At 40.5% G+C, this 13,287-nt stretch overlaps 1 protein-coding gene across 4 annotated transcripts in view; it reads right to left on the bottom strand.

The window, feature by feature from the left end:
* The window catches only part of INTS13 (integrator complex subunit 13), a gene marked incomplete at its 5' end in the record, with an annotated part of 29,069 nt that overhangs the window by 15,573 nt on the left and 209 nt on the right, over positions 1-13,287 (bottom strand). The window contains 8 exons of one of the 4 annotated variants that reach the window (XM_079993652.1): positions 409-432; positions 573-701; positions 1,467-1,557; positions 2,629-2,709; positions 3,395-3,597; positions 6,466-6,540; positions 8,895-9,126; positions 12,941-13,066. In XM_079993652.1, the coding sequence (XP_079849778.1) occupies positions 409-432; positions 573-701; positions 1,467-1,557; positions 2,629-2,709; positions 3,395-3,597; positions 6,466-6,540; positions 8,895-9,119 (828 nt within the window). Of the gene's footprint in view, positions 1-408; positions 433-572; positions 702-1,466; positions 1,558-2,628; positions 2,710-3,394; positions 3,598-6,465; positions 6,541-8,894; positions 9,127-12,375; positions 12,531-12,940; positions 13,067-13,287 lie in introns of those variants that run through there. The other 3 variants (XM_079993653.1, XM_079993650.1, XM_079993651.1) reach the window with 3 other exon arrangements.

The following is a 13,287-nucleotide window of genomic DNA, read 5'->3' as shown; positions in this document are numbered from 1 at the left end:
AGGGAGAATGTCAAAGCCAGGTAAAGGGCCACATTTTTTAGAATATCTCATCAAAATTGTTTTCCTGTTTCTACCTTTCTTGCTGAAATAGCACTAAATCGCTTGGGATTTATTTTTTAACTCCTGTGTGTTTCTTCTACTTGTTACAAACACCTTTATGTTGGAAGGAATGCATGGAAATGACACAGAGGAAAGAAAGGCTCACTATGCCACTAAAATGCACAAGGGGCAGAAATTTCTAACACATGTATTAAAAACAAAAGAATCACAGACAAAGTAATTTGAAGCCAACTAGACTACATTTATGTAAAATAAAGGAAAACAAATACTACTTTCATAATTGAATGAATTGCTGAAAAGTCATTTTGTTCTGTGATCCTTTTTTTCTCCTTCATAAAATTTACTAACCTGGTCACAGACATTGAATGTGGGCTAATAAAAAACAGAAAAAATATGATATGGAGAGAAAAAAACAAATGTAAAAATATCATTAAATAAACATTAAAACCATTAAACAAATTTAAAAGAAACGGTGCAGCTACTTCAGCACAGAGCTGCTGACACAACCTTACCTTCATGGGGATGTTAGTTATAGTGGTTGAAGCCAGATCAAAATGCTGCTGTACTAAAACATTCAGTCTGGTGGCCAGATGCCGTCCAGCCCGAACACTATGTACTTCGCTGGTTAAGACAGGAGAGAGCTTTTTAAAAAAAGACAAATACACACATACACACACAGAATACTCAGTAGCAGCAATTATGGTATGGCAGCATATACTTCAGTAAGAATATCTAGATAAGAACAGGAATTTTTAATCTAGTGAATGACCAATCTGTTAAAATGTATAATCTTATATTCACAGATAAATCTCTGAAAATGTGGTCCTAGTCTTTTATATAATATACCCTCTGCAACTATACCCTCTTCCAGGACTCACTCATTCATACAGATGCCATTCATGCAAAGTTCTCATTGTCAGATTGGTGAAGGATAGCCAACTTCTTTAGCCCAATAAGTTTCTGGCAGATAGTATAAAAGCATGGAATTAAATCCTGGATTATGTGAAACCCATCTTTACATATTACGGTAATCTCACAATTTACGCACTTTTAACTTGTGTGTATTGAGTTTATGTGCTTGGCAAATAAAAATGAAAATATTTTTTTTAAAGAGGCTGGAAAAGGGAAGGCATCCAGGAAAAAAGACTGGCAATCCCACCTGCCATTTAACCCAATGTGTCTTGACTATATGTGATTTTGGTTTTATCACTCCAGAACATAATGCCCATGTAAATTGTGGGCTTTGTGTGCTGGAGGCAAGTCATTTCTTTTACTCCACTACAGTACCAACATTTTCCTATTAACAAAAAATATTTAATTTTACATGTATGCAGCATAAACACCGAGATAAAATTCTAAACACACAAAGTGCTATATAAAGTTATGCAGTAATTTAAGAGCCTTACCTCTTTTTTAAGATGATCCGACACAAGACTTTCCTCACCAACAGGGTAAGTGTGAATTAAGACCAGCTCACATCTCTGGATCTGCATAAGACTAAAAAGCACAAAACATTCTGTTACCAAGGAAGTAATGCCACATCAACTGCACAATACCTAGCATTCAGAAACTTTTAACTTATTTCATGAATATGAAGCCAGACAAAAGCACTGATTGTAGTATAGTACAGTCAGCACACACTGCAATTTTCAATTTCTTGATATACTTTCAGGATCACGCTTCCATTTCCTGTAAGTAAAACACACAATTTAAATTTTAAAGATTTGTAACTTGTACTAGATGGCCATGATGATGCCAGATATATTGTTTGTATGTGCCAATTGTAAACCAAAAATGTTAACAAAAATTATTATGGCCCATTTTTCTTGTCTGAACCCGTAAATTGTTCAAATTCTCCCAAATAAGATAGCAACATGATTTCATGCAATATACTCTCTTGTTTCCATTGAGTCAGGAGTGTGTGGTTTTATGTGCTTAAGGAAGCTTTAGTGCAGTCTTTTAATAGAGAAGAGTCATTCCCAAATATAAGGTATCTCTGGTCTTTTGTTTGCTCACCTACTCTCATGAACAAACAAATGGACTACATGTAGTATACCTAAGAATTTCTTACTGCAAGGAATATTCCAGATGCTTTGCACACAATCTGCCCCACTTTTTCTCACTAGGGAATACTTGACTACCATATCTCACAATACATGGGAAATAGATTGGGCGTAGAGTACAAGATGCTTCTCACAATACTTGTAAAATATGCTAATGAAAGGTGAAAATAAGGTTTTAGTAAAAACAAACTCCATGCAAGACACTCTCATCCTTCTCTCACCTAGGAGCATAGGAATGCTGTCTTATAACTTCAGTCCACTGAACCATTTAATTCAGTAATATCCACATTGCCTGCCAATGACTTTCTTAGAGTTTCAGACAGAAAGCTCTCTTACCCCTTTCTACAGATGCAAGGGATTAAACCAGGAAGCTTTTGCATGAAAAGCGTGTGCTTTACACTGAGCCACAGCCCCAAAAGGTCTCACAAATTCCATTTTTAGCACCACAAATACAGAATTCAATAAAATTATGCATTCAAATGGAATAACTAGTCTGCATACTTACTGATCTGAATTAGCTGCTAGTTTGTTGTGTTCATGTATCGTTTCCTGGACAAACTCCTCAAGCATTCGTACATGGCTGTCACTGGAATGGAGGAACACATTTATCTTAGAAAAAATTATTGAAAATCAACTATCATGAGAAAATATAATAATTCATTTATTATTACAACTGGTATTTACAATGATGATACTGTAGTATTGTTATTCTAACTGCTAAAATTATATACTGTGTACCTCTATGTGCTACATTCTATAATTTTGGATAAAAACATTTTTAAGAACTTGAGAGCCATAGTTCATATAGGAATTCCGGTCTTTATTATCTGAAGAAGTGTGCATGCACACGAAAGCTTATATTCAGAACAAACAAATAAATAAATAAATTGTCCAGGAGAACCTTCGAGACCAGAACAAACTTAGTTGGTCTCTAAGATGCTACTGGACTATTTATTTATTTATTTCTCTATTCCACAGTTTGCAAAATAGAAGTGCATTTCCCTCCTTATGAGGACAGCTAAGAGAAACAGGCATTTGACAATTTACTCTAATTTTGCAATAGACACATGATGCTTGCCATACTTTCTACTTCCCCTCTACTCACCTCTGTAGCAACACAGATGGTCACTGTCAGACTCTGAACATGGGTTAATTTTTCAGCAGTCTTCCACCAATATATTAATATGCAAGAAGTCTTACAGGTAAAACAGAACCTAAAAAGCTTTGCCAAGTTATAAAATTGTTACATTAATACAGGAGGTGCTACAAACCTCTTTGCGTTAGTAATACAGATTATTCGTCCTCTGTTTCCAACACGGTCAGCATTCTCCATTAATAAGGTTCGGGCCTCATGTTGGTATTCAGTAATTTTGCAGAGTGCCTCTACTGCTGCAACTAAGCCATGAAGTATACTGCAGCATTCAGGGTCTGCACGAGGATTGGGGGGTCCAACAGCTGCTAAAGCGGCCATTAACTGATTAAAAAAAAAAAAGTTTTGTTGCAATCCTAGTTCTTATTACTGAAGAGATCATGTCACAAAAACAAGTTATTCCATACACAAAAGCACATTGACAAGAAACATTCCAGAGGTTTTCCACTATACTATATTGCTATAAAGCATCTAGGTCTATTATCCTCTTAAAATAATAATGCACATTTTGTCTGCATATGTCTACAAATAGCTAGATCATTAGTCTCTAGGGATATAAACTGCTATGACCCCAAACAAATTCTTTTTCCATAAAGTGCCTAACCATGGCTACTCAAAAGTAACTCCTAGTGGATGTTAATGGAGCTTACTCTCGGAAAAGTGGGGTTAAGATTGCAGCCATAGCCAATAACAATGAAAAATTAATAGAACAAACCCAATGAAACCCTGATAATCTTTAATACAAAAAAATTCTTCCCATTTAAAATTTGTGCTCTATAAATAACATTTTAACCATTAACCCAGGTCGTATTTGCTTTCCATCACTTTTATATTTGGAATCTCTCTCTTTGCCTGTCATGAAATTAGAAGCAAATTTGATTTTCCCATTAATGATGAATTATTCCTAGACTTTGCTGATGAAACTTTCTTTTGAAGCATAGTATAATAATGTGTAGGGATGTGCTAGAGACTAGTTCTCAGTCCCATAGATAATACATATGGGCTGGAGCCAAAGATTCTCTTCCTCCATTGGAAAAGGACTCCTTTCATTGGAGGAAGAGAACTTTTTGATGTAATCCTTTGTTATTTTAAAAAATATTTTAAATATTTCAGATACACAATAATGAACAGGGTTGGGATGTTCACTGGTCAAATATGATCAAGTAAGAACTCAATTGGCTGCTTGTTATTATTATTTTCATTTAAAAATAGTTTATTTGCCACAGTATATATTTCAAACATTCTCATAATCTTAAAAACCATAAAATAACATGTCATGTGTTCCAATCTCATTAAAAAGGAGTACATTATATCTGCAACAATTTGAATGGTTAAAATGTATATTTCAGGTGTTCCAAACTATGTTACACCCCCCCAAACACTACTCCCGCATGTTCCTCACTACCTATGCGTTCAATAAAATCATTTTTCTTTTGACCTCTTGCTACCTGCAGTTTCCATGTTAGCTTTTCCAACAAAGCTATCAGCCAGACCGCTTAATACCACTTAGCCACAGTTGCAATGTTTTCCATGTTCTGGCTATGGTTGTTCTTGCCGTGGTCAATAAACGGGTTATAAGATCTTTATTTCTAATTCTTGGTGAGCCCTGACTATACAAATTAAGCAATGCCAGTCCTGGGGACATAGGAACTGTCTGCCTTGAAATGAAATATATGTCTGCAAAAATATTTCCCCAGAATTTTTGTATTTTTGAACACTCCCACCACATATGTCTGTATGTCCCCCTTTTCATCATGAACCACATAAGCGCAAAAAATGGCTGGCATCTGCACTGGATGCCAATTATTATACTGTACTGCAAGCTATCTACAGTTTAATTCAAATTCAACTCCACTATCTGCAGTAGCCTCAGTCAGACCTTTGAAAAAACTCAAATAGTCTAGGCTGATTCTATTTCAGTATTGGAATACCGTATTTTTTGCTCTATAACACGCATCTGACCATAACACGCACATAGTTTTTAGAGGAGGAAAACAAGGGGGGGAAATTCTGAATGAAATGGTGGATGTATCATTTTTGTGCTTCATGCTGTGGCCACAGACATGTGATTTGACGGTGAGTTTGGGGTAGCCCAATGCAAAAATCCTGAGAATCCATGTGGATCTGTGCTTTGTAACCACGTTTTTGCACCATTGTGGCCCCAGGCAACAGTGGGTGCGTGATTTTTTTGGTGCAGGCTGTAGCCATGGACATGCTATGTTATCTGATGGTAAATTTGGGGTGACCCAATGCAAAAATCCTGAGGATCCATGTGGATCCATGCTTTGAAACAAAAATCCTGAGGATCCATGTGGATCCGTGCTTTGTCACCATGTTTTAAATGGGGAGGGAAGGAAAAACACAGAAGGGACAAGGAGCACGAGAGGGGTGTGCGGAAAAGCAGCTGGCTAAGAATGCAGGGGAGGGATTTAACGGGAGGGAGGAAAGGAAGGCAAAAGTCCCCCCCCACCCAAGCTGCCCCCCCTCTCTCCCACCTGCATGTTTTTCGGCTGCCTGCGAGTCCCTAGAGCACGGAGAGGAGGAGGTGGTGGGCTGGAGCCTGCGCGCAGTGTGACTAGGAAGGAATTAGAAGGAAGGACTCAATCCTTTCCTTTCCCCTCTGCTTGCCAGGAGGGCAGGGGATTTCCCTGCTCTTTGTTGCGTTTGAGCAAACGCAGCAACCGAAAACAGAAGCGGGTGGGCAGTAAGACCCTGAGGCAGAATGCAGGAAAGCAGCAGCTTCCGCCTTCCCTCCGTCCGCCCGATCTTATTTTTGCCTGATTTTTGCCTCTGCGCTCGAGCGAGTCAGCTCCAGGGACCACACATTTGCTCAATAACACGCACAGACATTTCCCCTTACTTTTTAGGAGAAAAAGTCTGCGTGTTATAGAGCGAAAATTACGGTAAACAAATCAATTGAAAAAGGAAAGGAATAAGACTTCATGGTGCCTCAATATCCCCAAAAGATGAATACAGGATAGGGTGAAGAAATAACTTGCATCTATGTAGGCCCTTCCTACATTTTGGCTCTCCAGCAAATAGTTAAGGGTAGCTTTATAAATCATTTTTAGGACCCACCTTATTTTTGTGATTGTAAGTTGTTTTAAACTGTTTTTAATATTGTGTTTTAATGTTGTAACCTATCCTGGGATCTTAGTTACTATAATTTATTAACCCTAACAAAAATCATACCTCTTGCAAACTTTGATCTTCTTGGTTCCAAGAGTTTAAGACATTTGCTCCAGAGTCACTTACAATGAAGTTCACCTGAAAATTTACAAAACACAGCTTAAGAAAACATTTTTAAATCTTGATACTGTAACAATTAACACTATCCATAGGGTCAGGGAACACGTGCTGAATCTTCAAGCTCCTCCCAACAAATTATAATGGTATTACAAAAAGATGAGCTGAAGATGCGTAGAACATCACATCTGGCTGGTTCACATAACACACTAAACCAAAGCTTGGCTTAGCATAGATGTGCACAGAGAATCTTGGACCTGCTTTGCTCCTCCCAGGTCCCTTTGCTTCTGCACTGCATCAATGTTTAACTCTTGGTTTAACTCTCATTAATAGCAACCTCTAACCACAAAGTCTGACGAGGAGAAAACCTAACCACAAATCCCAGTTTGGGCGGCACGCTATGTCAAGCCCTGGCTAACTTGATCCAACAATCCCCCCCCCCCAGCAAACAAATCTCACTGCAGCCAACTAAAGACAACCAATCACACCCTGCTCCCCCCCACCTCTCTCACTACCAAGAAATAATAAGTGAATGGGGGGAGGGGTGATGGTGACAAAAACCCCACACATATATTAAGTAAAGTAATATGTTTTGCCACCCCAGTACCCCTCTCTTTTCTTCTCCAACCCTATACTGTATACAATACTAATGTCTCCCAACAAATGTAATTGATCTGTAGAAAACACAACATGAAAAAAGACAATGCACGTACCGTTGTAAACCAAGAAAATAGTTAATTGTTTAAAAAAAAAAAAAAAGGACCAGGGAGCAGCAAAGCTTTTGTGAGCATAGGAGATCTCAATAAGCCAAGGTTTCACTGAGCATGTCATACAAACCAGACCATTATGTTAAAAGCTAAAAAAAGTCATTGTGTTCACCTATGTTTCATAAAAAATTGATTTGATTTTTTTTTTAAATAACCTCTGTTATTCCTTCAAGTGATGTGTCAATAATAACTAGTTAAATGAATGTAACTCCTATCAGAAAGAGAAGCTGAAGCTCTGAAAGCTTATACACACACTTTAAAATCTAATAGTAAGAAGTCCCATTAATCACAATGGATAATTTGAATTTGCCTCTACCAATAGCTGTATGACTGTAGGTAGTAAAGGTCTAATTATTCTACTTTAGAATATTCAGCTGGCAAAGATAAATTGCTGCAGAGAATCTAAAATGAGAAAGGTATTGCCACTTTTAATACGCCAAACCCTTCATCTAAACAACTACAGTGAGGGGGGTGGTCTGGAACTTTAGTACAGCAATGCTAATGTTTTTATTCTGAATTCTGTTATTCTTATTTCGTTTTATTTTTATTTCTGTTAGTGTATGAAATTAATTTTATTAATTTCATCTGTTTTTATTATATTTTATATAATTTTGTTAAATCACCTTACCATATCATTTTATTAAAATCCAAGCACAATATGAACATTAAAAAAAAAAATATGAAAGGGACTAACAGGGGAGGATGCCTCATTGAACATAGTGGAATAATTCTGAGTACAGGCATACCTTGTTTTATCATGTATTGCTTTATTGTGCCTCACAGATACTGCTCCTCACAAGGACGTGGGTGCAGCCACAGGCACCCTGGCTGCTTCCAGGGGAGGGAAGCCACCCCACTTCTGGCCATGGGAGTGAAAGTGGCTGGTTTTTCGCTGCCCACCCCTGCAGCCAGGGTGGCTGGGCTTAAGAGACTACTGTATAGTGTAAACATAACTTCAATTGCACTGGGAGACAAACAAAAAATGTATGACACACTTTATTGCAATATTCACTTTATCGCAGTGGTCTGGAACCAAACCTGCAATATCCCCAAGGTATGCACAGGATGTGCAGTGAATTGCATGTCAATCATTACTGAAAGCTGTAACTAATTGTATTTCTTAAGTGTGAAGAAAAATGTACCAAGTAGCAAATTCAAAATACAGATTTCTATTCAGTGATTTTTAGAAAATAAAATGAAAGAGTTGCCAGTTTCTACTAACACAATGTCCCCATGGCTATGGAATGGGTTGAGCTTACCATGGCTACCAATTCTTTACAAAATATGGTTACTTCCATACCTTTGCAAACTTATTCATCATCTCTTCTGTATCTCTCACTATCTTCAGTTTCAGCAATTTTGTCTTAGGCACCAATGTAAATGCAGGCACAACTGTACTTTACACAATACTAAAATCAAAAGACCAACAACAAATTGTGCAACTGCATAAGGTGGCCAAAGATCAAGATTGCAAATTTCAAGAAGCACTAAACTGCAATCATGACCACAAAAGTACAAATCCTACAGAACTCAAGAGTAAACATAGTTATGATGCACTATTAGTGTAGACTCCCCTAAATACAAAATATAATTATACCTGTTACTTACTAGTTTTTTAAACGGGAATATATCAAACATTATTCTACAATATTCCATGGATGATTCCACTGAACAGGTCCATAGCGATCGTGATATAGGTGCAAGAGGTATGATTCCTTGGGTCCGATTCTTCATTAACATATCAAAGTCAACATGTTGTCTGCAAGATTCTGCCATATAAGGGCAGTGATCCACCACAAAAACTGTTTTGTGTGATTCTGAAAAAAGTTTCATTTTCTTCCTACAAGAAATGAGTAACAGAATTAGTAAAACACTATGCAAATTTCAGCACAATCATACATATCTATTCAGACATAATTCCTAGAGTTCAATGAAGCTTACTTCCAGCAAATGACTATAGAATGGTAGCCTCATAAGCAAGCCTAAAAGTGAATAAAAAATACAAAAAGGATTGGGAAATGTTTGTAAGATATTTTTAAAATCAGTATAAACAGGTGAACAGATTAGCAGGACTTGAATAAATTCAGCAGTGTAAGAGAAAGCAGGAGATAAAGCATAAGAAGAGTAGAATTAGGGAATTTAGAATATGCAGAAGGGGTAGAAAACAAAAGAAACCAACAAAGGAGAAGAAGGGGAGTCCTTATGAGTTTTGTTCTTTGTTCTTATTTTTGTGGGGGGGTTCCCTTTTTCTTTCTTTGTATGTCTTTTCTGAATCGTATGCAAAAATGCAAATAAAAATTTTATATATTAAAAATAGTGTAGTTGTGAAAATACAGTGGACGCTTGGATTGCGAACGTAATCCTTGCAAGATGCACGTTTGCAACCCGCAGCGTCCACAACCTGCAGCGGCACGTCTGCGCATGCATGGGTTGCGATTCGGCACTTCTGTGCATAGCGCAATTTAGCGCTTCTGCAGCTTCTGCACATGTGCGACCGCCGAAACCCGGAAGTAACCCGTTCCAGTACTTCCGGGTTTCGGCAGTCCGCAACCTGAATTGTCTGTAACCCAAGGTATGACTGTACTTCTTTTGATGCACTTTTGCAGTGTACCTATTGGCAATCCTTTCCTGCTTCCTTTGATGTGTGGTTCAGTAATTACTTTGAAAAAAGCAAATACGTACAGTGCCCCCGTTTGCACAATACAGTAAACAGTTATGATTTGCTAGGATGGGCTGATTTCCTCCTTCCTGCTTGTGCTGGGGAGAAACAAACCACTACCCCTGGGCACAGTTTTATGTTGTGATTTGCTTCATTCCAAAAAATCATGCTTGGTATGTCAAGGGCATTTCCTTCAAATGGGATCCAATGTAGGTTTCCAAGTCAGTAATGCTTTTAAAGACACAAATACCAACATCCACATTTATTAGGACTAAAAGATATTTATGAAAGTTTCCATCTTACTATGAACCTTCAGATATTATAGATCAGGCATCCCCAAACTCGGCCCTCCAGATGTTTTTGGACTACAACTCCCATCATCCCTAGCTAACAGGACCAGTAGTCAGGGATGATGAGAACTGTAGTCCCAAAACATATGGAGGGCTGAGTTTGGGGGTACCTGTTTTAGATTAATCATTTTAGTGTATTAGTTGACTTCTCAAATAGTTAGCTCATAATATTTAAATTAAGAAACTTTGTTCAGTACTGTTGCACTTTTATTCTTGTCTCAATTAACACTGCATAATATTGCTTTTCCATATGTCACATCTCTCACAAGATTATGTAAAATGTAAAATGTGACACTTTTACTCAGTGCTAAAGACAACCAATTTGTTTTCCATCTCATCTTAAACATTTCTTCAATTTATGAGGGGTAAGCAGTACTCAACTAATAGGTAAAGAGTAAAGGGACTCCTGACCATTAGGTCCAGTCATGACCGACTCTGGGGTTGCGGCACTCATCTCGCTTTACTGGCTGAGGAGCCTGTGTACAGCTTCTGGGTCATGTGGCTGGCATGACTAAGCCGCTTCTGGCAAACCAGAGCAGTGCATGGAAACACCGTTTACCTTCCCGCTGGAGCGGTACCTATTTATCTACTTGCACTTTGATGTGCTTTTGAATTGCTAGGTTGGCAGGAGCAGGGACCAAGCAATGGGAGCTCACCCCGTTGCAGGGATTCGAACCGCCAACCTTCTGATTGGCAAGTCCTAGGCTCTGTGGTTTAACCCACAGTTCCACCTGCGTCCCTTACTCAACTAATAATAATACATAATTATTCTTCTAAAGAAGATTTCCAACTTAAGAAAACAATCTGTGTGAAACCAAGAACCACAATCCCCTTTCAACAGATTTTGAAGATGTCAAAACCCAAGCCATGTTGAAAGTGATCTGGTTGAGATTCCTGCATTGTAAGGGATTGGACTAGATGACCCTCAGGATCCCTACCAATTCTACAATTCTATGATTCCAATTGTCATTCTTTCTCAACCCCCCCCCAACAAAAAGACAATAAAAAACTGTTTGTAGATATATGCTTGTTTATAGGTCACATGCCCATTCACCTAAAACTCTGAAAAGTCAGCAGCTGAACGAGGAAAAAGCCCCAAATGAGTTAAGAATTGGGATTTTTTAAAAATCTTGAACTTCCACACAATTTGCTTCTGAATGAGGATTTCTAGGATAGAAGCCCCTCTCCCTTCAGTGGAAACTCTTTATTGAGTTAGTTAGCAAGTTGTTGTTGCTGTGTTAAATGTAGGTAGGAAAAGAACGTGTTCTTTTGTGGATCTTGCAAGCAGTTGTCTCTAGGGCTGGTAGTGATGGTAGAATCCTCTAGCTTGCAGAATTACAGAAGACTGCTCCATTGAGCTAGGGGGAAAGGAATCAGTGTGTTTAATCTTTGGCTCAATCGGGGCCTGCCCACCCAGGAGACGAGGCAAGGAGAGTGCCCGAGGCGGCAGGGTCCACTGGGGCAGGCAGTTGTTCCTTATGCAGATCTCCCCTGACCCCTTCCCCCCCCCCCCTGGTGGGGACGAGAGCAGCACAAGTTGGGGCTTTGCCGCAGATGCCAAGATGCCCTGAGCCGACCCTGGGCGCCAGGCAACCCAGTAACACCTCTTCAGATCTTCCAAGCTATCCAAATGCCTCCTCCGCGAGAGGTCCAGAGGGCAGCCACACCAAAATCAGCCTTTTTCTGCAGTGGCTCCCCATCTGTGGATGCTCTTTGCAATGAGGCTCACCTGAGGCCTTCATTACACACCTTTACCTTTAGGTATCAGGCCTTGTGGTCTCAGGCCTATCCCACAGCCTTTTTAAATGTGTTGGGGGGGGGTGGGAGTTTTTGTTCTTGCTTTTATTGTGTATCTTGTGTTCATATATTGTATTTCGATGCCGCGAAGCGCCCTGAGAGCTACTAAAGGGCGATATACAAATTTAATAAATAAAAATAAAAGGTGTTTAATTCGCGCGGGTTTTATCGAAAAAGAGCATTTAGAGGGTGGTGCCCGAGTCCGGCTGGGGCTGAGGGGGGGGCGCGACGGGGGGCTCTGGGGGGGGCGCAGTTCTCTCGGGCCTCAGAGGGCGGTTCTTACTGTGGCTCCGGACACCGGCCGTCCTCCCGAAGTCTAGCCGCCCCGAAGGCGGAAGAGGCTTCGGCCGCCCTGGGACTCGCCTCCCGGGAAGCGGGCCTTCCCCCTGCTCGGAGCCGGCCCAGCCGCCCTCGCCTTTCCCGCGGCGGCTCCCTTAAAACCTCGCGAGAGCCTCCGGCTTCATAGAGGCGAGAAAGGCAAGAGCAGGGCTCCGGCTGCTGCGGGGGAAACGCCAATGCCCCGGCTCCTCCTTTCGAAAAACAAGGCGGGAAAACGCAGGGAAGGCGAGCGCTGCAGATCCCAGCCGGAAGGAAAGCGCTCGGAAATGCGGTTGAAACTGCGTCTACAACGCCCCAATGTCGAATTCAGGGAGGCCTGGATTCGAAATGGCATGAACTTCCGGGCGACCCTCCGTGATCCCGGGGGGCAAAGTTCTGGATGCTAACGGGCATCTGTGGCCAGAGGAGCCGCCGGGGCTTTGGTCCCCGCAAAGTGAATGGACATTGTTGCCATTGAAATGGAGAGCATGCATTGCGTCATGTGATCACTTATGTGGGGCGGGGCTTACCTGGGCTCCCACAATATTCCGTTTCAGTTGGCGCCCCTGCCTGTCACTTCTGACAAAAAGTAGTTCGAAGTCAACCCAGAAGCAAGCTCCTCAGTACACGTCTACATGCGCACATCTATAATGTCTGCTTCTCCCTTGAGGGAGATTCTCGCGATATCTTGGCGCAGAGTTCTATTAGCTGGAGAAATTGAGAGGCATTTCCTCCTCTCCCCTTCAGGGAAGTCCCGCGATACTGCATTGGCGCTGCCCTTCGGCCCCGCCCCCGGGAGAGCGGAGGTGATGCTGGGTGAGCTCGCCGCTCTTCTCGCCCAAAGAGCGAGCGGCCTTCGGCGACGGGAGCCGCGAGG

Source organism: Podarcis cretensis, assembly GCF_951804945.1.
Source record: "Podarcis cretensis genome assembly, chromosome: 10".
NCBI lineage: Eukaryota > Metazoa > Chordata > Lepidosauria > Squamata > Lacertidae > Podarcis > Podarcis cretensis.
The sequence above is the reverse complement of the archived record's forward strand: the minus strand, read 5'-3'. Positions and strand labels throughout refer to the sequence as shown.